Source organism: Astyanax mexicanus, chromosome 24 (genome assembly GCF_023375975.1).
Source record: "Astyanax mexicanus isolate ESR-SI-001 chromosome 24, AstMex3_surface, whole genome shotgun sequence".
NCBI lineage: Eukaryota > Metazoa > Chordata > Actinopteri > Characiformes > Acestrorhamphidae > Astyanax > Astyanax mexicanus.
Genome location: NC_064431.1, coordinates 15,347,357 through 15,370,880, shown reverse-complemented (window position 1 = coordinate 15,370,880; position 23,524 = coordinate 15,347,357). Strand labels below are relative to the sequence as shown.

Below are 23,524 nucleotides of genomic sequence, written 5' to 3'. Positions count from 1 at the left end.
TAAGAGTGTATCTGGTTCTCACTCTGGCCCAGACAGAGCTGTGGCATGGGTCCAAAAACCTCAGCCATTTATTCAGCACCCTTGAGCTCCAAGCCTGTCCAATCACTGTCATCAGGAGCTAGCAGAACCGAGCAGAACATTACTCTCCTCCAGAACTCCAAAGAGCTTCAGGGAGGAAAGATGAAGAGCATGCAGAAGACCACACACTGTCCCACTGATAACGGTAAAACCGAAGCCGAGGCCAAAAGAAACACAGCCTGGAAGCAGCATCAGTAACCGGGCCTTGTCACTCCCACACACTTCCGCTTCAATCTGAGCTCTGCGGGATCAGAAATGTTTGGACAGTGTTTGATATTTCCAGTATGGTGTCTTAGTCTTGCCAGAACCTTCTGTTATTATGTTTTGAAAAGGTTTGAAAGAGCAAAACAGGTCTGATGGCCTATATTGTATAGTATATGCATGTGTGTGTGTGTGTGTGTGTGTGTGTGTGTGTTTGCGTGTGTGTGTGTCTGAGAAAGAAAGAATAATAAAAAAGTGAGAGTTAGTTACGAGATTTAATCTGTATTGCAAAATAAAGAAAAAATAATCTACCTTCTCAATTCAACAGTAACAATGTGTTTACAATGCACACAAAAATGCAAAAGTGTTAAATGCGAGAGAGAGTAATAATAGCAAAATGTATTTTTATTTTCAGATTTTTTTTCATTGAATGAAACAAACCCCCAGGCAATTTTACTGCTTTACAAAAACTCCAGTAGTTGTAAACTATATACTCATGCCTCTCTCTGATAAAGACTGACAGGTGTCTGACTTAATGGTCATGTCCTTTGTGATTTCCTGAGTGTCCATTGGTCAGTTTTATACAAAACATAGAAGCAATCCACCAATAACAGATGAGAGAGAGGCAGACGAATGGACACGGAAATGACGAGCGATCAGAAATGTTTAGACTGTGTTTGATATTTCCACTATGTTTTTTTTTCAGCTTATCTGAAAAAGCAAAACAGGTCTGATGACCTATATTGTATTGCATGTGTGTGCGTGTGTGCGTGTTTGAGAGAGAGAGAGAGAGAGATAAGAGAGTGGGAGTGGGGAGATGTTATCTATCATTTGAACTCAACAGTAGCAATGCAATGATTACAATGCAAAAAAGTGTAGAAAAAAAAAAAAAAAACTCTACTGTGGGTGGCAATGCCTTCTGTGACGTTTTCCCTTTGCATATGTGACACAGGAAGGTGTTTAACATTTCCAGCACTACCTTTTCCTGTTACCTGTTTGGAGAAGCTCTGAAAGATGTCCTATATTGACGGCACTAATGTAACTGCAAGGTTCTTCGAGGGCTTGTCGTCCTATTGCTTTTATGTCTACTTTATTATCTTCCTTTCATTCTGTTCTTCAGTGCTTAGGACATACTTCTGTCTCTGACTTTACTTTATATTCAAGTTAAAACAGATGCATAAGAATGTCTGATAGAGCCAGCACCACCATGCCAATCAGTGTCACTGCAGTGCTGAGAATGGATAATGGGTGTAGAAACAGCTTACATACTGCTGTCCCATGGATTTTGGCATGTTAGTTCTACTATTTAGAACTGGTTCTTCACAGTCATTCATGCTCTCAGGACCAATTAAAGATATCATTTGTCTTCATTTTCTATTTTGATGTCTCCTTCAAAAAAGCAAGGGTGCTATTTCTCTACATGGCACCCCTGCATGAGTGGTCACAGGGTCATTTCCTGTCTCTTTGAAATGTTCCAATTTCAAAGCATAAATGATAAATACATTTTTTTGCCCTTTGGTATATGCTTTTTAAGAGTTACCGAGTTTAAATGTATATTCAAGTCATATGTATTTATACCTGTATGCTCTAAGTGAATTAAAGTAGTGGAGAACTAAAGAACATAAGTCGCTATATCAGTCTATGAATAAGTTATTTTCAATAAGTCTGTTTTTCACTGCCAGTTATACTTTAGTTTATTAAATTACACTAATATTAATCTGTTCTAATATTAGTAATGATGTTTTTGAGGTCTTTTAAAGTCTCTGGCGCACACTCTACAGATTGAAAAGTCGCTCTTACAATAGAAATCTATCGTTCCACTTCATTCTTTATTCTTTAATTTCCGTGCAGTTGTTTTCCTGTGCGTTCCCAGTCAGGGATATTCTGGGATGGGATGGATCATCTGGCGAGAGGGAGGCCTTGGCTTCGACAAAACCATCCCTATCCCTGCCTACCTCCCTGTTGTGTGAGAAATTAGGCAGGTTCTAGATGGAGCAGAACCGAAGGCGGCGTACCCACATTTTTCCAGCAGGATGAATGACTGCTACTGTTCGTCCTGGTCCGTTTTTCCATGTGGTTTCTCTTCGACCCACCACATGTTCTTCCAGGGGTCTGAAAAATGGCCCGGTTCCTGACCTGGGAGTAGAACTATGCCAGTGGAAATACACTGCACTACGCAACAATGCCAAGGAATAACACGCAGACCCATCGTCTATCGCTGTGTTGTGAAGTATCTTCCAACATGCCAACAACATGGACACCCTCAGTATCCAGGTTTTTGTCTGAACTGCGTACTATATGTACACGATAATCGCCCATACATAATGGCATAAGCGAACTATGTTTGTAACTGTAACTGTAGTCGTACTGTGTGTTCCCATTCCCTGCATACTCTCTGTGATTTTTGGCTTTAAAAGTGGCAGCCATATTGAATTAGAGCCCGATATTTATTTCCCCCTGAATGCAGTTTGTTATAATTATTTAAATAAGCTGCAATGCCTAATTGAAATTGCATATAACCATGGAAATACATTCATAAAAATCATGTTTAATGCTGAACTGGCAGTCTACAGTTGTCATTGACAGATTTTCAATAGCATAAGCACTGAGCTGCTGACAGGAAACAGTCGTTGGAATTAATTACAGTCAGTTCCAAATCCATTAAGCTCAATGCTGAGTGTTTCAATTATATTCAATTCGGGGTTAGGTGTAAAGCATTTTTACTGCAGGCATTGTTGTATTCCAAAGTAGTATTCCAGATATCCCAGTCCAACTGTGTCATTCTTTCTTATATCGATATTAATTTAGCATTTATTTTTTAAGTATTTACATAATTTACATAACAATACCTTTCTATGTCAATATTTTGAAGTACTAAATAATTAGTAAGCTTTCCCTGTATTTTGAAGTGATTTCTCATTATTTTTGCTTTTGGACAGAAAACAATCGGAATGGCATTTGGGCTTTTAGCCGGAAGAGAAATCAGACAGCACCCATAAAATATCCTATATATTTCTCAGACTCACAGATTAAAAAAACAATATTAATTGCAGACTGAAAAAAAGTGTTAAATAAGTTATTACACTTAAATTTGAGAGCATGGAATCTTCTAAATCTGCTTTGTGACAAAAAAAAACATTTGTAAAAGGTGTGGTAACAAGAAATCTGATTTAACTTTATTTGAGCAGCTGAACAAAAGTAGAATAAAAGCAGCTGAACTAGCTCTGAGTATTTGAGTGGTTTTTTTTTTAAGAACAGCAGTAGAGCTTAGAACATCAAGCGTCTCTCAGCACAGGAACTGCAGAGTGTTATTCTTCTATGTTTATTTATTTTTTGTATAAAATAAAAAAGGACTGCAGAGGAGTGATCTAGAGTAAAGCACCCCAGGAGACAAACCAACACAACTCAATAAACTCTAACTCTGGAAACAGAATCAAACGATCTCTTCACAGATAGGCTGGAATGAGAGAAACAGTTATTAATACAGGAATTAAATATAATAAAAACTAAATAATTAATAAAATCTACCCACCTCTGATGGTTGGTATGATGATTTCCAGAGACGTGTACTAGAGACTTGAGTAAACGTACAAGTGATCTATAAAAAAAAATGACTTTGAAGAGTTCTTTAAGCACCACACTTAAGTGAAAGTACTAAAGTATTCACTTATTTTTGTATTTAAGAATGATGATAGACTTTACCTTGGTGTTTATTGGCTTTTTTGCTGCTCATTCTGTGGTACTGCTCTGGAAGCTACATACATAACCCCAGCTACACTCACTGCACTGGAAAGAGAAATACTGGACAGGAGATCCTTCTTTAGCTAGTAAGTATTTTATTACTAAAATAAACAGGTTGTACATTTACTTTAATAGGTTTTGTTATCTGGTGACTATCATTTGGTAATATAATTTGTTTGGTGTTGGAGTAACATTACTGGATAAATGTTTGTGTGTGTGTGTGTATTTAGGTATATTGCTAGCTAGCTATGTATATTTGCGCACTAGCTAACGCTAGCTCTATTTCTTACAGCTGGTCACTCATTTTTCTCTTCTGATAGCTTATATGGTTCCTTGCATTTGTCTTTAGTGTTGATTTACACACTTTGTGACAGAAAACAGTTTCTCTATTTACAGTATATAATTATATTGGCTACTGTTTGAAATTTACAGTGCTAAAATGAATGCTCTAAAAAGGCTAAGCACCACCTAAAGGACTTCCTGAAGATTTTACATTATTTAGCTTCTAAAAATGAAAATGCAAGTTAAAAATGCAAATTAGTTACATGTTTAATTTACTTTAAAATCGATGAATCCAAGTACATTAAATTCACAAGCACAAAAGCAGAACGTAAACATAGTAATTTAGCTGGGCATCTAGTTAGCTAACCTATTTTAGCGCTTTAGGTAAACAGGCAAGAACCACAGTCCACTGACTGCACTGCTGTAGATATTAAAAAAAAAATCTTGATATTCTTTAAATATATAATGGATTCTTAATAAGAATTTAGATTTTTAGTTCTTATATAACATTTTTAGTTGTTTTATTTGTAAACAGAGTGCTTAATTTAAGGTAATGTGCAAGCTATTGTTTCCTTTATATTTTTTTATGAATATTAAACTGCATCCTTCAAACCTAAATACATCTTTTATTTTAAACACGGTGTGTATTTCAGTTAAGAAAAAGTATAAAATATGAAAACCACTAACACATAAAATGTTTTTAAAAGCTTTCTACTACTGAGAATCTACTGAGATTCCCCTTTTTCAGCTTTTATATGGAAAAAAAATCCATTATCCCATTTTAAATATAAAAAAATCAAATTAAATCAGAAAGCCTTACTACACTGTAAAGTGAAAGGTACAGTAACTTGCTGACAGAAAATAACTAGGTTAGTTAGCAAGTAAGTTACTGTAGTACATTTTGTAGTATATTGTAATCACAGAACTGTAAATTATTGTGAGCTAAGTGTTAGCTAACTAATGATAACACTCCTTTTCAGTCTGACCTTTCAAAATGTAAAAATGTTGACCACTTTTGGTAATTTGTGCGCGGGTGTCCCACTGTACATTGAATTACTGCAGCCAAAAACCACGCACCTTTCTGTTGTTCTGCATCATTTTCAGTTAATCTGTTTCAATTTCTTGGGTTATTTTCGCCATCTAAGTCGCATATGATATGACAGACTCCAAAGACAGCAGTATTTGATTGATTTTTTTTATTTTTATTAATTTCTAACCATCGATAATCACAAGTTTTGGCTAACTCAGCTTAGGCTGAATTTATTTTTTTGACAATTTCATTTTAGCTGGTGCTTAGCCTTTACGCCTTTCAAGTAGTCAAATTTTTTATGTGATAAAAATACAGCAGCCTGCTCCTGTGCCAATAAATACAGTTCTGTGATTGCAATAAACTGTAAAATGTAATACGGTAACTTATCTGCTAACTAACCTAGTTAATTTCTGTTAGCAAGATACTGTACATTTCATTTGACATTGTAGTAAGCCTGTGAGGTTAATCAAATTAATTTGATTTTAAAAACGGGATAATGGAAACTGTACATCTTTATATATACATGCTGACATAGCGGGAATCTCAGTAGATTCTCAGTAGTAGATACCCGTAAAAAATATGTGGCAGTGATTTTCATATTTTACACTTTTTCTAAACTGAAATACAAGGATGTTATTTTTGTAGCGGGTTTAATATGAAAGCTGCATGTGATGTTGAAGGATGCAGCGTATTATACATACAAAGTAAACGAATATAAACCTCTGCAATATAATCAAGAGGAAGATGGAAGATCTCAAGCCATCAAACGAAACTGAACCGCTTGAATTTTTGCACCAGGAGTGGCATAAACTTATCCAAAAGCAGTGTGTAAGATTGGTGGAGAAGAACATGCCAAGGTGTATTAAAACTGTGAATAAAAACCAGGGTAATTCCACCAAATACTGATTTCTGAACTCTTAAAATTTTATGAATATGAACTTGTTTTTTTGCATTATTTGAGGTCTGAAAGCTCTGCGTCATTTTTGCTTTTTCAGCCATTTCTCATTTTCTGCAAATAAATGGTCTAAATGACAATATTTTTACTTGGAATTTGGAAGAAATGTTGTCCAGAGTTTATAGAAAAAACAACAATGTTCATTTTACTCAAACATATACCTATAAATAGCAAAATCAGAGAAAGTGATTAAAAAACTGAAGTGGTCTCTTAATTTTTTTCCAGAGCTGTATTTGAAGAATATCAAGATTTTTTTTTTTTTTACAGTATCTTCCAGCCCTACAGTTTAGCAGTGCAGTCGGTGGGATTCTTGCTTGCTAAAGGAGGTTTCACAGCATTCCTCGTCCTCACAGACCTTTAAGAAAAACATGTTCACATATGCGCTAGAAAAATACTAGGACATTATTGTAAGGTTCAGTTGTGTGTACATATGAAGGATAGAAATGGAAAAAATACTCTGTTATTTTAAAGTTTAAGTAAAAGCAAATGTGTGATTCTAGCTAGTCCACATTTTACTTTTATAATGTAAAACAGTTGTCAGATAAGGGTGGAAATGATTATTCACTGGAAAGACTCAAATGGTGCAAAAAGCACTGGTTCTGTAAGGGGTATACTATGTGCACATCTTTAGTACATTTAGTACATGAGTTTTGAGTTTGTCAGTGAAGTTCTGCAGCACCAAAACATCTCAAATTTATTTAGTTTCTCTTCCGATTCCAGCAAACTGTCCCATGAATCAACTGGTGTATTACCCTGATCATAACCTACCCTTGACTTCTTTCCTGAAGGCTGTGCTTCTGTATACTGAATCAAACTGTTGGTGCACATCCAAACATCTTAAACATTTCAGACACCAGGGGTGAGATTCACAAAATCTTTCATACGAAAGAAAATACAAAGATTCTTAACTTAAGAACTGTAAGAGAATGTTCTTAAATAAGTTTTGAACATTAACTGAAGTCCTCAAATATTCTCTTAAGAAAGTCTTACTTATTTCCTTATGATTTTTAGGCCATTATTAGCTATTTAGTATTTTATACGGCATTTCTTAGCCGTATCATAAACAATGCAAAATAACCAAACATTTGATTAAGCATATAAAACATTCTCAGGTAACAAGAGATAAATGTAAATTGTTCCTATACAGAAACTAACAGCACTTGAAAATGAATCTCTGCTTTAATTAGCTGGTCTACTATATCTGATCATTTTGATGGTTGACCTTAAAGGCTATCAGGGTAAACTAAAAAATATTTATTATTTACTTTTTTGATAGTGTTAATTAAATTAAAATTTTCTTAAGTGAAACTAAGTTCTCAAGAATATTTTTAAGGAATAACAATTTGTCTTTTTAGCATATAATTAACTAAAAAGCTCAATAATATCTACAACTCGTTTTAAGGCATTTGTGTGAATTTAGCTTCAGGACTGACTTCTTAACTAAATATTTAATAACAAAAAAAAGTTAAAAAGTAAATTGTAAAAAAATTAATGTATTTTATTCTTAGGCATAAAGTTAAGAATAAAACTCACAACCACAAATGTCTAAGTTTTCTATATCTGGCCCCAGGACTAGCTAAAGCTAGTTTCAGACTGTTGTGGGTGTGAGTAGGCCTATCCAAAATTATTAGATTTATTCATCTTCAATCACTTGAAAAACACTCTTTATTATAGTGCTATAATTCATATACTGTTACAAGGCCCTGTAAGCCTGATTAAGAGTCTAAGATCTTTCCTATCCCTCGTCTTGTCAGAGGCTTTTAAAAGCTTACCCAAAGAGCTCATTCATCTAAAAAATGGAGCACAAACCGAAGTACCAGCTAAATTCTGATTTCCAGGCTGTATCTTACTTTATATCCACACTCTGTGCAGGGCCCAAGCCTCCCCTGCCCATCCCCACAATTATTAGCGATAAGCTAATGCAGGTGAAAGCATCAACATCCTGCTTTTATTACAGTCGCCAGAGATTTAGAGCAGTGGATATCAGCCCTGAGCACACAGAATTTGTTAACGGCGCATTATCTTCCATTTTATGGAGCCCATAAGTCTTCAGGACCCTCTCAGATGGCAGAAGAAAGGAGGGAAGAGGGCATGGAGGCTAATGTCCTCCTACAGCCTGGCATTTGAAGCAGTAGGTTTTCTTAAATGAGGATTTAGAAAGTGAGAATTATAACACTAAATTGTTAAACTGAACTCAGTCAATACCAGTTCAATTTACTGAGTCACACATCTTGTATGTGTTCCAACTGCATGCTATTAAGTAATACTAGCTAACTAAACTCTGTGTAAGTAATATTTGGGTCTGTATCTGAATACATACAGAATACCCCCAGAATACCAAAAACTCTTCTTTCCTTTTTTTTACTGTTTAGCATGTTTATATCACTACATCATATGTCCCAGCATAATGACTTTTATTTTTATTATTTTACTTTGTTCTCCTTTAAGATTTGTCCTTTTAATTATGGTGATAATTTAGGACAGGGCGGACAGCTTAATCTGTACCTCAGCTAAGTATGGAGACAATATAATACATATTAAATGATATTGATAATGTACTTATTTAAAAGAACACTTTCAAAAACTAATGTTAATTCAGGATAAATATATTAAAAAATATATGATAGTGTTAAAATTAAATGTAACTTAATAGGCAACAACACAAAAGGCGTGCTCTATTGATATCAATCCATTTAAAATTATATTACTATAATTTTAACATCACATGTTTATATTAAACATAACTCCTTTTTACTTTTTATTATTATAGTTTGTAATATACAATAGGAACTCAGCCCTAGATTTCTCCAGAGATGTTCATAACCCTGCTTCTGTCTAACTTTAATTTATAGACATCCTTTGAACCCCATTAGAGAGACTGGGAGCCTTTAAAATTAAGGTCACCTATTCTTTAGAAAGACCTGAGGCTACACTAAAAAAATGTGGAATAGGATTTATTAACAAAAAACAACCACTCAAATGTCATGCAAAATTCTTGGGGGCTTAATTCAGAAATTCTTTAGTAAAACTCAAGAAATGTTCCTTAAATATAGCAACTCCTATCGACCCATACATCTTTCCTATAGGTTCCTGGCATAATTTAATTACATTATAGGTGTATCTCAATGGGCAATCTTGTCAACAAGGGCTACAGTCACTTGGGTAGCTAGTTAATAATTACAAAATAAAAATTAAAAATATTTTTACTAGTCTATTAGTATGACCATTGCTTTTATTTTAAGCAAGGTTAGCTCACGTTACACTAGAGGATAAAACAGCACTGCATTCTTTGACAGCTACTTTTTCCATTACCATCCAAGTTAAGCAGAAAAACAGAAATTCACAAAAGCTTTTAATTACTTATTCTGTATACAAGGTGCACAATGCTTAGTAAATTTTAGCGCTTTCCTGAAGAATAAATGTGGATTTTACTAAAAAGTCCCAATGCAGTTTCTTACTCAACTCTTTTGTTTAAAACGCGCACAATTTATATTTACTAACCTACTATGAAGTATTTAAGTCTATAATAGGGACATCGATATATGGCTAAGCCTGTTCACTGTATTGAAATTGAATGCAGCAAGACAAGATAACCCAATCTTATTATAGGAGGGCTTAAACAATGGAAAATATGAGTCAGTTTGTGCTTTAAGAAATTTATTGTAAAAAATATTATAAAAATCTCATTATAAAAAAAAAAAAAAAAGTATTAAAACGCCATCCAGCAGCAGACATTTGGTCCTGATTTGAAACAGCCTGAAGAAAGAGAGAGAGAAAAGGAGAGGTGTCAGAAATGGAATAAAAATTGCTACCATGGCAAAACTATCCAAGACTTTCAATGAGGAAATTTTGCCTGAATGATGACCAACAATTTGGGCAGATTTCAAAGAAAATCCTAAAAGAAATCTGTCTGAAAAACCAGAGCCAACAGAACAGGAATGGAAATAGCTCCAGTTTTAAACAAGGCAGCATGTTGACCATCTTCACTCATGCAGTGTGTGTACAAAACCCAAGACCACACAAGTTCTGTAGGGTCTCAGCTTCAGTTCTGGAACATCCCACACCCTGCACAAGCAAACATCTCCATATACACCAGAAAGAACTTCTTAATGATCAGGTGTGTTGGCACTTGGCAGGAAAAGCACCTACAATGTGCAGGGCAGGAGGTCTCAGAACAGGGTCAAGAACCCTTCCTCCAACGGAGGCATGTCACACCAACGCAAAGGTTAACAGAGGTGATAAAAGCAGAGTAGAATAGGTTCTGCTGTTGGTATTAAATAAGCCAAATCGATTTAATGTGCATGAGCATTTCAGGACAAAATTTCATAATCATAATTCAGCTTCGTCCACACTTTTTTATTATTAAGAGTTGACTGGTGGGTTTGAGCCTGCAGCCCACATGAAAATGTCATATTTGGTCACTGAAAGCTTCTTAAAATTCACTATCCAACAAAGCACTCTGGAAAAACTGCTTTTAGCATGGTCACGTGAATTGGGGGGGGGGGGGGGGGAGGAGCTTTATAAAATTGAGATTAAGTCAGTAACACCTGTGTGTTTGAAAATCAAATGGGGGCAGTGATGGCTCAGCAGTTAGAGCACTGGGCCATCTATATAACAAGGTTTTGGGGTTAATTGTTCTCAACTGTTGGGTCCTTGAGCAAGTCTGGTGCACAACAAATGATTTAGAAGTTCGAGATAATCAAAACTTAAGCAAAGTTAAACTTTTCCAAGCATCAAAATCATTAACTGTCCTAATTATCTGAAAAATTCAGGGATTACCCACCATCTCACAGAGGCCAGTCTTGTGTGCTAGGGTTTGCACATGCTCTGAGGAATTACAAAGCCATCCTTTGGGTCCATCATCTGTCAAACAACAAAAAGAAATTAGGAAACTCAAAGTACAAAAAGATTTTTCTACTCAAGTTCTAGACACGGGGGAAAGGGTAATCTACTTATAGGTGTCCCATGCACCACCAAAAGAAACATTACAGCTACTCCATCCATTGTTTTACTGCAAAATTGTATTAGATTAGACCAGTGGTTCAAATAAATGACCATAAATAACCATGAAGAAAAACTAGCCAAGCAACAAATACGGTTACACCTAATTTTGAGGAAAAATGACTCAGGAAAATGAAAAAATAAACTCACATTTGCCTCTTACCTACCAGTCTGGTACGTTAAATACCTCACTTTGGTAGCTGTCTCTTGCTAGTCTTACATGAGCAAGTACTCTCTCAATAAGACTGCTGTCCCCTGCTTCACTGGCTCCCAGCGAGGATCTTGCTACTTCTCTCCCTTAGCTGGCGACTCCCATTAGCTAGCCTCTCAGCTGGCTCTGTCCAATGGCTAGCCTCTCTTCGACGGACAGCTTATCGGCCATCTCTTCTCTTTGGCTAGGCTTTAAGCTGGCTCCTTCCTTCCGTTGGCTAGAATCTCAGCTGGCACCTCATCGGATATTCTGATCACGAGCTTGCCTCCAGTTGGCAAATTCCGTGCAGCTAAATCCTCATGTTAAGTCTTCAGAGGAACCAAGCGCAAACGTTCGTTTGTTCAAGGACTGGCTACAAGTCTCAGCACTGGCATTTTCTGACAAATACTGTACCAATGTTTAGGCTTATGTTGGGTTTGTAGTTCTTAAACTGATCGCAGAATTAATAAAAAAAATTAGGAAGATTTTTAGATGAGCTATAGCTTAAATGATTTAGCTCCAGGGCCCCCTAAATGCACGGCTTTACTTTTAACGTGGTTAAAGGAAGAACACAGGGTTCTACTGCAGTCATTTGTCAAAAGTAGGGATGCACCGAAATGAAATTAGTTTGAAAATAAAAACCTGCACCAATTATATATTATATGTACCAATAATAAATTATTTCCTTAACGCATCCTTATTATAATTTTTAAATTACAGATTTGAAACAGTTTCTTAAAGCTGACCAATGAATCTATGCATTACCCTGCAGGCATCCCATCAATATACCTCAGCAGTGCCATTAGTCATTAATTTACCTCAACAGTATGACAAGTGACATTAACATTAAGTCATTAAGTTTACAAATTAATAAGAATATATATTGTTAACTCAGATAACATACTACCCATTTAGTTCACAAGCAGTAGACTAAACACTTAATTTATAAAGCATAGCTTGTGCTTTTTGTTAGTGGAGTTTTAATTAACTTAAATTAACTTAATCCTGTGTGTCTGTTTGCTGCCAGGGGCAGAGTTTGAGCCAGTCACTGCTGAGGAAAACCTAACGTTAAAGGAAAGATACCATGGTGAACACTGAACGTGCCCTTCCACATTATTTGTAGCTGCCCAACATTCGGTGTATCCCTAGTCAAAAGCCAGTACTGAGACTTACTATTTAGATTTCATCAAGTAAAACACTAAACAATACACATTTAAATAAAAAAGCTGGAGTGGTTTATTTAATCTTGATTGATGGCAGTTTACATAATAAAAATAAAAATCCCTACGGTTGCAAATGAAAATGTAAAAGAAATTAACCCTGCCTAAAACCTCATTGGAATGATTTACACGTCACAGACACAAGGGAAGCTACAAACTAAAATGAAAAGTGTCTCCTCCAGGACATGAGTACTTTTGACAAACATGTTGGCCCTCACATGCCCCCCAACCCCACCCGCACATACACCATCCCTCCAACCTCCCCACATGATTTTCCTCCCCTATTATACACGTTTTCTTCACATGGCAGGCGTTATAGCGCCCCCACGCTGCTCGGCTGGGCAGATCTAGGTGTAAACCTGCTTCCTTCATTCTCTCCTTTCCCTGTCCTCTCTCTCTGGCTCTCCTCTCCTAAGTACTGTGTGGCCTGTTGGACAATATGGAACATACATTCAGTTACACTTTGCACCTTTCTTCTCCTTTCTTCATCAAGAGCTACACTGCAGGGGAATAAATAGCAGTAGCACAGAAGCAAACCTTCAGGTCAGCTAAGATTGGTCACTGCAGAGAAACAGCAATCAAGAATTCACAACAAATGCTACAACATGGAAGTGTTTGAACTCAACGTAGTCCCGGGCACTATTCCAATTAATTTAGATGACTATTTTAATGCAGATTTCTTAAATAAACAACCGGTTAGTAGGCATCTAAAGCCCGACACAGTAGAAAGGCTTGTGTTTGTGAAAACCCCGTAAAAAAAGTGCCTGTGATCTTCTGAACATTTCTGAAAGAGGTTGTTTCTGCCTTGTTGCCTAAGAAACTGCTTATACAAAATGTTAAATGGACCTTTTTGTTTTTACAAATAGCATTAAGTAATCCCTTGCACAGTTTTGACTCTTAAAAACAAAAAATGTCAACTCAACATCTGAAGAATCAAGAATGACTCAAATCTGACATCTCAGATTTGATCTTAGCTTAATGAGAGTTGAAGGTTTGCTGCTGGATCCCCTCACACTTTTATACTTACTCGTAATCACATTTAAAGCCCACTTCAAATAATACTTAAAAGCAAAAATGGGCAACCATGGATCTACAGGATACACGGACACGTCGACAGGTATTTTATTTATTTTTTTAAATCTAAGAAAAGTGGTGCAGTAATGCACAGAAGACCCAGTCACTGTTGGCGCAAACCCAGTGGGGCAGTACTTACCCTGGTGTCTAGAACCTCCTTCCACCAGAACCACCGCCATAGCCACCACCAGAACCTCCGCCATAGCCACCTAGATAAGGATTGTGACAATGCAAAAAATCAATTAGTAAACCTATTTAATTGCTTACCAAATGTCAGTTTACAATTATTAGGTAAGTGTGGTAAGATGAGTGGTATACAAAATAAGTCTGAAAGTTTAGGCTAAATAAGATATAACCAAATTAGTTATTGCAAACAGTGACAAATATGGAATATAAATGTTTGTGTAGAGGAGTAGGTTTTTAGGTGAGTAGGTTACCCTAAAGATTCAGCCTTAGCAATTGGCTCTTCTGACAAAGTATCCAAATGGAGCAAAGTATTTACTTGTTAACCATTCAGCATGTACACTCTTGGGTGTTCGTTGTAAATTACAAAGCCACTCACCACCGTATGGGCCGCCACCGCCGCCACCACCACTCCTGCCGCCGCCGTAGTTGCCGCCCTTCATTGGGCCGTAGTTAGAGGAGGACTGGTTGTTGTAGTTGCCAAAGTCGTTATAGTCTCCGCCGCCACCAAAGTTGCCTGAAGAAAATTATTTTCAGTTTTAAAACATTATACATTTACCCCCCTTCATCCAATTAGACATCTACACGCTGCTATAAATTTAATTTCAGATCAAACCTGAAACACTAAATAAAATAGTTTTAAAAGCTGCAATGTTTACTGACCACCGCCAAAGTTTCCTCCTCCACCGCCGTTATAATTGTCATATCCTCCACCTCCGTATCCGCCTCCACCACCCTGGTTGCCGTATCCGCCACCGCCGCCACCTCCTCCATAACCACGGTTTCCACCATAGCCAGGACCACCGCCACCATAACCACCTGTGTGTAAGGGAGAAAATATTTTTCTTGTGCTAATTATGCCAAACAAACAAACATGCATATGAACAAACTAGTAGGTTTAAATTACATAAAAAGTTAAGCCTGCGTACCGTTCCCTCCGTAGCCATTGCCATATCCATCTCCACCATATCCTCCACGGTCACCTCCGCCACCACCTCCGTATCCACCTGAATAGAAAAACCGGGATATTTAAAAATGTGCTGAATCTTTCCACAGATGCATTACCAGGGTTTGCAGAATGTAGACACATATTACTCAGTCTCCTACCTCCGTATCCACCACCTCGGCCACCAAAGTTTCCACCACCGCCTCCACGGCCACCTGATGGTCATTGAAATGGTGTGAGAAATGGACAAATACGGAGGCAAGACTGATTCAGTGTTTATTTAATTTTAAAATGTAGACTTACCTCTTGGGCTCATGGAGACCCTGTTCATCTCTTCCCTGGAAAGAGCTTTCCGAACTTCACAGTTGTGACCGTTTATCGTGTGGTATTTCTGGACTGTAAAGTGAAATTAAATAAAATTGTGAAGAAATTTTTTTTTTATAGTAAATCCAATAAAATACAGTTCCCGTTATAATAATATACAGTAATATTTGTCAACTTAAATGGCAAAAATAATAAATTGTTACTTCTTAGATACCAATGATTAATTTTAATAATGACATTTCTACTGTCAAATAGGTGTAAAAAACTTATTTGGTTAATTTTGTGAGGGAAAAAAAAAACCCTAAAGCGTTCACTTACTGACTATCCGATCAACGGCGTCATGGTCATCGAACGTGATGAAGGCGAACCCCCTCCTCTTATCGCTGTTCTTCTCGGTCATGATGTTCACCTCTTCAATTTTGCCAAATTGGCTGAAGTAGTCACGCAAGTGTTCTTCGTCAGTGTCCTCCTTTATTCCCCCCACAAAAATCTTCTTTACTGTTGAATGTGCACCAGGCCTGCAAGAGTCCTTCAGAAAAAATATAAAAATAAAGATAAATATCAAAGCAAGGAGACAAAGAGTGTAAATCTAAAAAGACTGAGCAATTTATAAAAAAAAAAAAACAAAAAAAAAAAACACCTACCTCTCTTGACACAGCCCTCTTAGGCTCAACGGCTCTGCCATCCACTTTGTGTGGGCGGGCATTCATAGCGGCATCAACTTCAGAAACTGAACTGTATGTAACAAAGCCAAATCCCCTTGACCTTTTGGTGTTGGAGTCCCTCATCACCTGCAAGATCAAGAAGCTTTAATCTCAAGACAATTTCTGCACGTAAACAAGCTCTTTCCTCATTAAGTACCAAAAGCATGAGAAACATGTGGTACAACGGGATAAAAAAAAATTGTATACTGAAAGGGGTGATACAGTAAAAATCAGAAAGGTTTGTTAAACTTTTCTTCTATGAATTTTAATTACTAATATTTTCCTTATGTCATGCTTATCTACATCTGTAAGAGTGCACCAAATATTAATGAGGGTGCCTCCAAAAAAGAAAGTTAAAAAAAGTACACCAAACAGTCCTGTGTTTTGAAGGCATGTCTGCTGGGATGTTAACATTCAATAAATATTTTAAACTGTAGTTTTACGTACCCTCAAGCCATTTTTATGGCAATAAAAAAAGTGGTCCTCATGTGAAACTTAGCAAAAACTGTTTAAAAAATGCAAATGCTTGATTCTAAAATACTCACCACGCAGTCTGTGAGGGTCCCCCATTGTTCAAAATGGGCCCGGAGGCTCTCATCAGTGGTCTCGAAACTGAGACCCCCGATGAAAAGCTTGCGGAGCTGCTCCGGTTCGCGAGGAGTCTACAGGCAGATACAAGGAGTGTTACATTCTGTTAGCATTTGTTACATTTCGTTACTGAATCATTAATAGAAATACATTTTTGGCTGGTATTTACATTAACCTAAATAGTCAATATCCCCCCTCCTCCCAGATATTCCGTTCCTATGGAACATCCTTTATCACTCAAATAAATGCATAAAATTACTCTTAAAGTGATAAAAGAAATTCATACACTGAACATGTATTAAATTGGATACACAGTAAGCTTTATGTAGCGTTAATAGAGCGCATGATTTTTACTGTTAAAAATCAGCAGAATCAGAATATGCATGCACGCATGCATTTAATACAAGTAAATACACACGGAATTTAACAGGATATTACGTTTAATACACTTGTTTGCCTAAATTTATTATTTCAACATGCTTATAATGAATGGATTTCATTTGTTACACATCAACAGGAGCACAACAGAGATTAACATAAAACATCTTTTAATAAACGTTTGCTAGCCGCAATCCTCATCAGATCATATTAAGATGCACTAAAGAAAAAAAGATAAAAACGAAAATGATGCTAAATAAAATGTTAGCATTAGCTTAGCACAAGGCCTGCCCGTTTCACAAAGGCGCGGACTGGCGTGATATAAAATGGCGGAATCGAGTCGCTCAAATTACAGGACGCCTCTTGTTCGAGTCTTTCCGCTCCACCTTAAATCCTGCAGCTGTTAACTAGACGGGGCTCTGCAGCATTTAAGGTGGAACGGAAATTCGCTCAAGCCCTGCAACCTAGCTAACAAGCTAACCACGCCGCCTCAATGGAAAGCTACAGCGAATGCAGAAAAACGCATGGAGAAACAGCTCTGATTCATACTAACATGCCCTAATTTACACTTTAATCCCGAAATAAACCTCATAATATTCCAAATGTACCCAATTCCTTAATTTTCCAGCTCATTTTTACCTCTTTAGACATGGCGGCGTGTCTGTGCTGCAGAGCCTCAGTCCTCGCTGAACAGCCGCTTCACCACAAGCCTCGTTATGAGTGCAGAACACGTCACAGCGAGGCTGCTCTCGACGCCTGTGATTGGCGGGTTCGACGTTCACTCAAAAAATGGACCAATCACGGCGATAAAGAAATCCCCGCCCCCGTTTTCGGAAGGGAATAGTCTTTATGTTGGAAAATGGTGGGAAGTGGGAAATGATATGGTGGGATTGTGATTTCCCTTTTATATTGATTATCCAGATTCACTGGTGATTAATTTTCATTGTATGTTATATTTAATTAAACAGAGACTTCCAGAAAATAAATGTAAGAGTTCACAATGTGTAAGTATGCACAAACAAACAAATATAGAATTATATAATTGTGTTTCAATATGGACTAAGACTGTCTGTACATAATACAGAAAGGTACAGACTTTATTATTATTATTTTACAATGGAGGTTATAGGGACCAGTGCCCGGTTGCATAAAAACCTTAAGTTTTACCCAAGTGAATCACTTAAGTGTGTTGCATAAAACCCCTCAGATAATTCACTTAACCAAGGGGAGACAGTAAGGGATTCACTGCAGTGACTGAGGCTTTAACCATGAGAACAAAAATAGTCGTTCACCAAACAACACTTAGAGAGCCGGTGTTGCTAGTTTAGAGATTTTGTCGCTAGATTTAGTGATTTTTGATAACCATTTAATGCATTATTTTCAAAACGTGAGTGAAAAAATAACTCACTCATATGTGAACGTAGGGGTGTGCCATATTGTATCAAACGCAATAATATCGCCATCATTTTTTTTTTGTGAACAATATTATACCCTGAAATATCGTGCCATATCACCCACCCCTAATTATCACATCAGGGTACTACATTTTTGCTGTTTTGTAAAATAAATATTCACACTGTTCTCATTTCCCATTATATATCTACTAGATTACACATTATATCTGTCCAGTATCATTTATTTTACTTCAGTCCTGGATATATGGAGATATTTGGAGTGCTTTATTAATATCATGACATTCTGGATCATTGACTTCTGTTACAAATCTGATAAAATTCTTATATTTTTTATATCTCAGTTAGGTGTGTGCCATATCATATCGTATGGGATAATAAAAATAAAATTTCATGTTGATGCAGTATTTTTATTTTTATTTTCTTTTTTTTATTAAATGTTTTGTCATATTGCCAGAAGTATCATTATCGTGGAAATACCATGATATATCGTTATATATTTTTGGAACATATTGCACACCCCTATGCAAACGTGTGTCTACAGTTAATTAGCAATGTTTCATCTAATTTACATTTAGTTCATTCCCGTTTCTAAATTAAATTCAAAATATTTGTAGCCTCCCTGTCTTCCTAATGAATGAATTAATATAGGCAAAAAAGCTAATTTATCTCAAACTAATAATTATTCTTAGTTTTTCAGAGGTTAATGTTTGGGCCCTTTAATAATTATAAGGGAATATAGCATTTAGGGACTATTATGTAACACTTTAAAGGATTTCTTAAACTACATTCTATACTTAGAGGAAGGTTTAAGGGTTTATGACGATTTCCCCTAAGAAAGGCATTTTTTTCTGCAACACACTTATCTTTAAGGCATTGTTTAGGGCAATCTCATGTTTTATGTGTTTAATATGTGTTCAGCCACAAGGTTGCATTATACTTGCATACACTTTTTTCATGCACTATTTCAGAATCTGAAATCTTTGGCAAAAATTCAAATTGAAACATTATTCATCATAATATTTGAAAGTTATACAGAATCACACTATTTGGTTCACTCAATTTTTGGATGTGCAGACTAGCATTTTATTGGCACATAATGTATTTTTTTTTGCAATTGCCAAGCAAAAAAAACTAAATATTGATCTTCAAATGTGTCCCCACAGGTACAAACCATACCTGTTATCCTTACATTTATAATAAAAAAGTCATATTTTAAAGATTATTAAGACCAAAAGACACCATATTGTGGTAATGAGCCACAGATCCTATTTAAAAACATCCATTGTGTGAAAAAAATACATACAAATCACATTACACATTGGTATACAAAAGTTCTATACATGTTTGTATGTATGAAATGTAAAATAGCTTTACTGTGGACTCAAAAGGCACATTATATTAATAATAACTATAGAAATCAGAGTGGAAGCCACAGTGACATTACTAGAAACAATTCCCTAAGGACAGAAGGACGAAACCTTAAGAGGTCCCAAAATCAACAAATGTCAACAAAAGGGCCAGCTGCTCAGCTCTCCATCTGTGAGAAGGCCTTCTGGCTGCTGGAACAGACCTATAGATCGGACTGATACGCAAGCAGCAGGGGTCTCACTGAAATCTGTGATTTTAAATGTCTAGGATCTGAAGTGAGTTGGCTGCTCTTTAGTAGAGATTGAATGATTGTGAAGCATTAAAAAAACCTATATTAGCGTATTTTAGTTATATGTATCTCATTATCTGCTGAAGATCTGTATTAGACCTTCAGACAGAGGAAGGTGGATCAGGCAGAACGGATGGCTGAGTGGCAGTCAGTGTTGGGGGAAGGGGGGATGGAGCTGCTGGGCTTTGTGTCTTTGTTTGAGTGGGTGTGAATTAGGATGGTGATGGGTGATTCTGGCCTTTTCAGACCTGCAGCAGTATGTATTCAGGTTATCAGGCAGCTGACGATCAGCCATTGTGTGCAGGGATGGCTTCTTGAGAGCTTTTCCATGCCGTCATTGATGAAATAGCTCTTATTTCTTGTCCTGTCTCCACATCTAAACACCTAATCAGTGTGGCACTGAAACTTCCTGATATTTACTACAACAATTTATATAATACAATAATACATTTATACATCAACTCATGTCGGCATAAGATATCAGTCAAATGCACTACATAATATGTGGATAGAACTTTTTAAAACATTTTTTTCACAATTCTTTGCTGATAGTCAAAAGAATGTAATGTCACTGCAAATTACAAAAGTGATAAAATATTGATTATGTACTAGCATTACAAAGAAATAATGTAATAACTGGGATAACTGTCTACACCCAAAAATGTTAATGTTTGGTTAATTTCTCAGATTTTCCATGTTTAGTTAAATAGAAATTCAACATTATAAAAGCGCAAGCCACAAGCTAATAGGCTATATTAGCTCAAACATGCTAGTCAGTCTACAACAACTCAATGGACAGTTCAGCTATATAGCACAGTACAATAGTAATAATAAAGCCTTTTTATACATATGTAAGCATGTAATAGTGTCAGACAGACATAATTAAGTCTAAAATAGATTAAAAGAGATTACTAAACACATCATCACAGTTTGAGAAGACCGTGTGGTGAGTTTGGACTGCAGTTAGCACAATGCTAATTTGTGTGGTGTAGGCTTGAATAACTTCTTACAATAATTCAGAATACAAAATCTTCAGCAAAAAGCAAAAACACAAATGAATATTATTATATCAGAATTATACATTTGAAAAAAGTACAGTGGTACACGCTATGGAAGTGGCACCAAAAACATTTACATAGTTGGGTCAGTGGGTTGAATGGTGCACACAGCTGAACTTAGCCAAGGAGCTAACTTAACATTTAGCAAGTTGGCAAGTTAGCAAATTCTCTGACATTATAAGAATAAAAGCACAAATGTAAAGATAATAAAACTAGCTTACAGACTGATTACACATCTTGAATATATGTAATATGTAATCAAACCAAGCAAGAAAAGTCAGATATGAAAGCAAATGTGCAGTTCACTGAATTACTAATTTTTTTTTATTAAAACAATACCATTACTTTACATAACTTGGAACTTTAGAATTACAAAATTTAAACAGCAAAATACAATAATAGTAATCAGCCCCATAAAGCATGAATCTACATTGTCTCAGGTTGGGCTAATTATTAGCTTGTAGCTAATGCTTCCATATTCCTAAACTGAACACAGAAACATTGATATTAATATTAAATTAATGCATATTTCAGCCTTATTTTAGCTGTTTGTTGCATGACATTCAAATCATGTTTCCACTTATTATTTTTTTTACTTTTAGGCCATGAGGTGACAGCAAATAGCACTCAGCACCAGTAATTCTGTCCCAAACTACTTTTACTGCAGAGAACCAGAAAGACACATTATTTAATGTAATAAATTACTTTACTTTCAAAAGTATAGGGATTTACAGTATTAGTAGTTTAAAGAAAAAAAATAAAGTTAATTTCTAGTCCTTTTACCTCAATTTATCCCATTTCCTTGAAGACCTATTGTGGGCTTGTTGGTGCCCTCTAGTGTTTTTCAGCTGTTTTTGGTAGATATGAAGAAAGGAAGTGGACAGGCAGTGTCAATTAATGGGAAACCACAGGACACTTTTAAAGGTCATATAGAGTACATACCATGACAAGTAAAAGCTATACAACATGAGGCAGGTTATTTTTATGTTAGGGATGATGTGTGTATTTGGAATATAATATTCATATATTGCTATATATTTCACTTATGGGTTAGGCTCAGCCTGCCATAATAATTATTTTATTGTACGATATATCATACAATATATGTACATGATATTTTTTGATGACATCAGTATTGCCTATTATTTTTTCTTTGAAAAGAGAGAACTTTAATGTAAATAAGCTGGAATGTTAACTTTCTTTAAAAAAGTGTTTTTATTTTATTTATTTGTTATTTAGTTAGGATGTTTAAAAAGGTTTATACTCTAATTATAATTGTAATATCTAAAATCCTTAATTAAAAATAAGTTAATAATTAAAATCATGTAACTGCATTTTTAGGTCATTAAGGTTAGGCAAGAATGTTATTATGAATATATTTAAAACTGTTTTATATAGACATACTTTAATTGTTAACTATTAAAAAATACATTATAATTAGATAGGATGTTAAACGTTTACAATTTAAATATACAGCATCCTTTGCTTAAAGCTTCTTGGTGTTTTCTGATGAATACTGATATATACTGACTTTAACATTATCCTGTTATCTTTTTATGATATCATATTCTCTTGTAAATCACCATTTATTTGAAGTATATCAAAATATAAGGTTTTACTCATATTGCCCAGCCATTGATTATATAATCAATTTATCAGTGGAATAAAATGAATGGTCTAAACACAATGGTAATATTGTAAGTATAACTGTTATATAATTAAAAATATTGCAATTATTTCTGGGACAATATATCATCGAAACAAAATCAGTTATGGCGACAGACTCCGGTTAGACTCTAACCTACACGTATCTCTTCTCCCTCATACAGCTGCTGAAATCTGCTGTCTCAGATCCAAAGCCAGCAAAAACATTGCTGAAACGACGCTGCAAAAACATGCTGCGTACACATCCAGAGCGATAAGCAACAACAGGCGTTTTGTTGAAGAGGTGGACGCTGGGAGGAATGGCGGCCATTGCGGGTTTGTTTGGAAAGGCCCGTGCAGCTCGGAGGCGGGTGTGTGTGCGTGAGGATAAACGGTTGTCAGGGGGGTTGTAGCTTTTCTTTTAACGATCTCCAGGACCATGCCAGTCAGCTTGGATATGTGCCACATATCCTCAATTTTTTTCCCGTGATACTTTATGACAGTCTGGTCCTCGCGAGTGTCATTCATGCATTCGCAATGAAGGCAGCGTCATCTTCCCTCCTGCACGGAGCCGGCCAAGAACAACACCACGTTTTTTCTCCTTCACCCCGGAGCCATAACTCACTTCTCTAGTGGTCCTGTTTCTACAGCGAAACGACGTGGCACCGTCGTACAGACCTCAGCAGCGAATACATATATTATTCCGATCATTTGTGCAGGACCGGGTCGGAGTACATTACGCCTCAAAATGGTGCAATTTTGCTGAGTTAACCTTTGGCAGCCGGACGGCTGAATCGGACTCGCAGAATCAATGGTATGAACCCCAAAAGGAGATCCAAGTTGACCACCGGGCTT

General features: G+C 36.1%; 1 protein-coding gene across 3 annotated transcripts; it reads right to left on the bottom strand.

Annotated features, from left to right (window-relative positions):
* Positions 1-9,927: 9,927 nt before the first annotated feature.
* hnrnpa1a (heterogeneous nuclear ribonucleoprotein A1a) lies at positions 9,928-17,645 on the bottom strand. Of its 3 annotated transcripts, XR_007429336.1 has the most exons (12): positions 17,535-17,645; positions 16,475-16,591; positions 15,870-16,016; positions 15,544-15,754; positions 15,205-15,297; positions 15,063-15,116; positions 14,885-14,962; positions 14,619-14,774; positions 14,335-14,472; positions 13,912-13,981; positions 11,071-11,150; positions 9,928-10,043 (listed from the first exon to the last, which is right to left on the bottom strand). XR_007429336.1 is itself a non-coding variant. In XM_049471688.1 (11 exons), exons 1-10 carry the CDS (start codon positions 17,544-17,546, stop codon positions 13,920-13,922), a joined length of 1,068 nt encoding a protein of 355 aa, XP_049327645.1. In that variant the 5' UTR covers positions 17,547-17,645; the 3' UTR covers positions 12,691-13,125; positions 13,912-13,919. The 3 variants fall into 3 exon arrangements, 2 of the variants coding, with proteins under 2 accessions (XP_049327645.1, XP_049327646.1); XM_049471688.1 differs by lacking the exons at positions 9,928-10,043; positions 11,071-11,150 and adding an exon at positions 12,691-13,125; XM_049471689.1 differs by lacking the exons at positions 9,928-10,043; positions 11,071-11,150; positions 15,063-15,116 and adding an exon at positions 12,691-13,125.
* Between the last annotated feature and the right edge of the window lie 5,879 nt (positions 17,646-23,524).

Bases quoted from the DNA above. Each gene is read 5' to 3' on its own strand.
- hnrnpa1a (XM_049471688.1), bottom strand. The intron at 16,017-16,474 runs GTGAGTATTTTA...TTGATCTTGCAG, and splicing joins GGACCCTCACAGACTGCGTG to GTGATGAGGGACTCCAACAC. The intron at 14,775-14,884 runs GTACGCAGGCTT...CCTTACACACAG, and splicing joins CAATGGCTACGGAGGGAACG to GTGGTTATGGTGGCGGTGGT.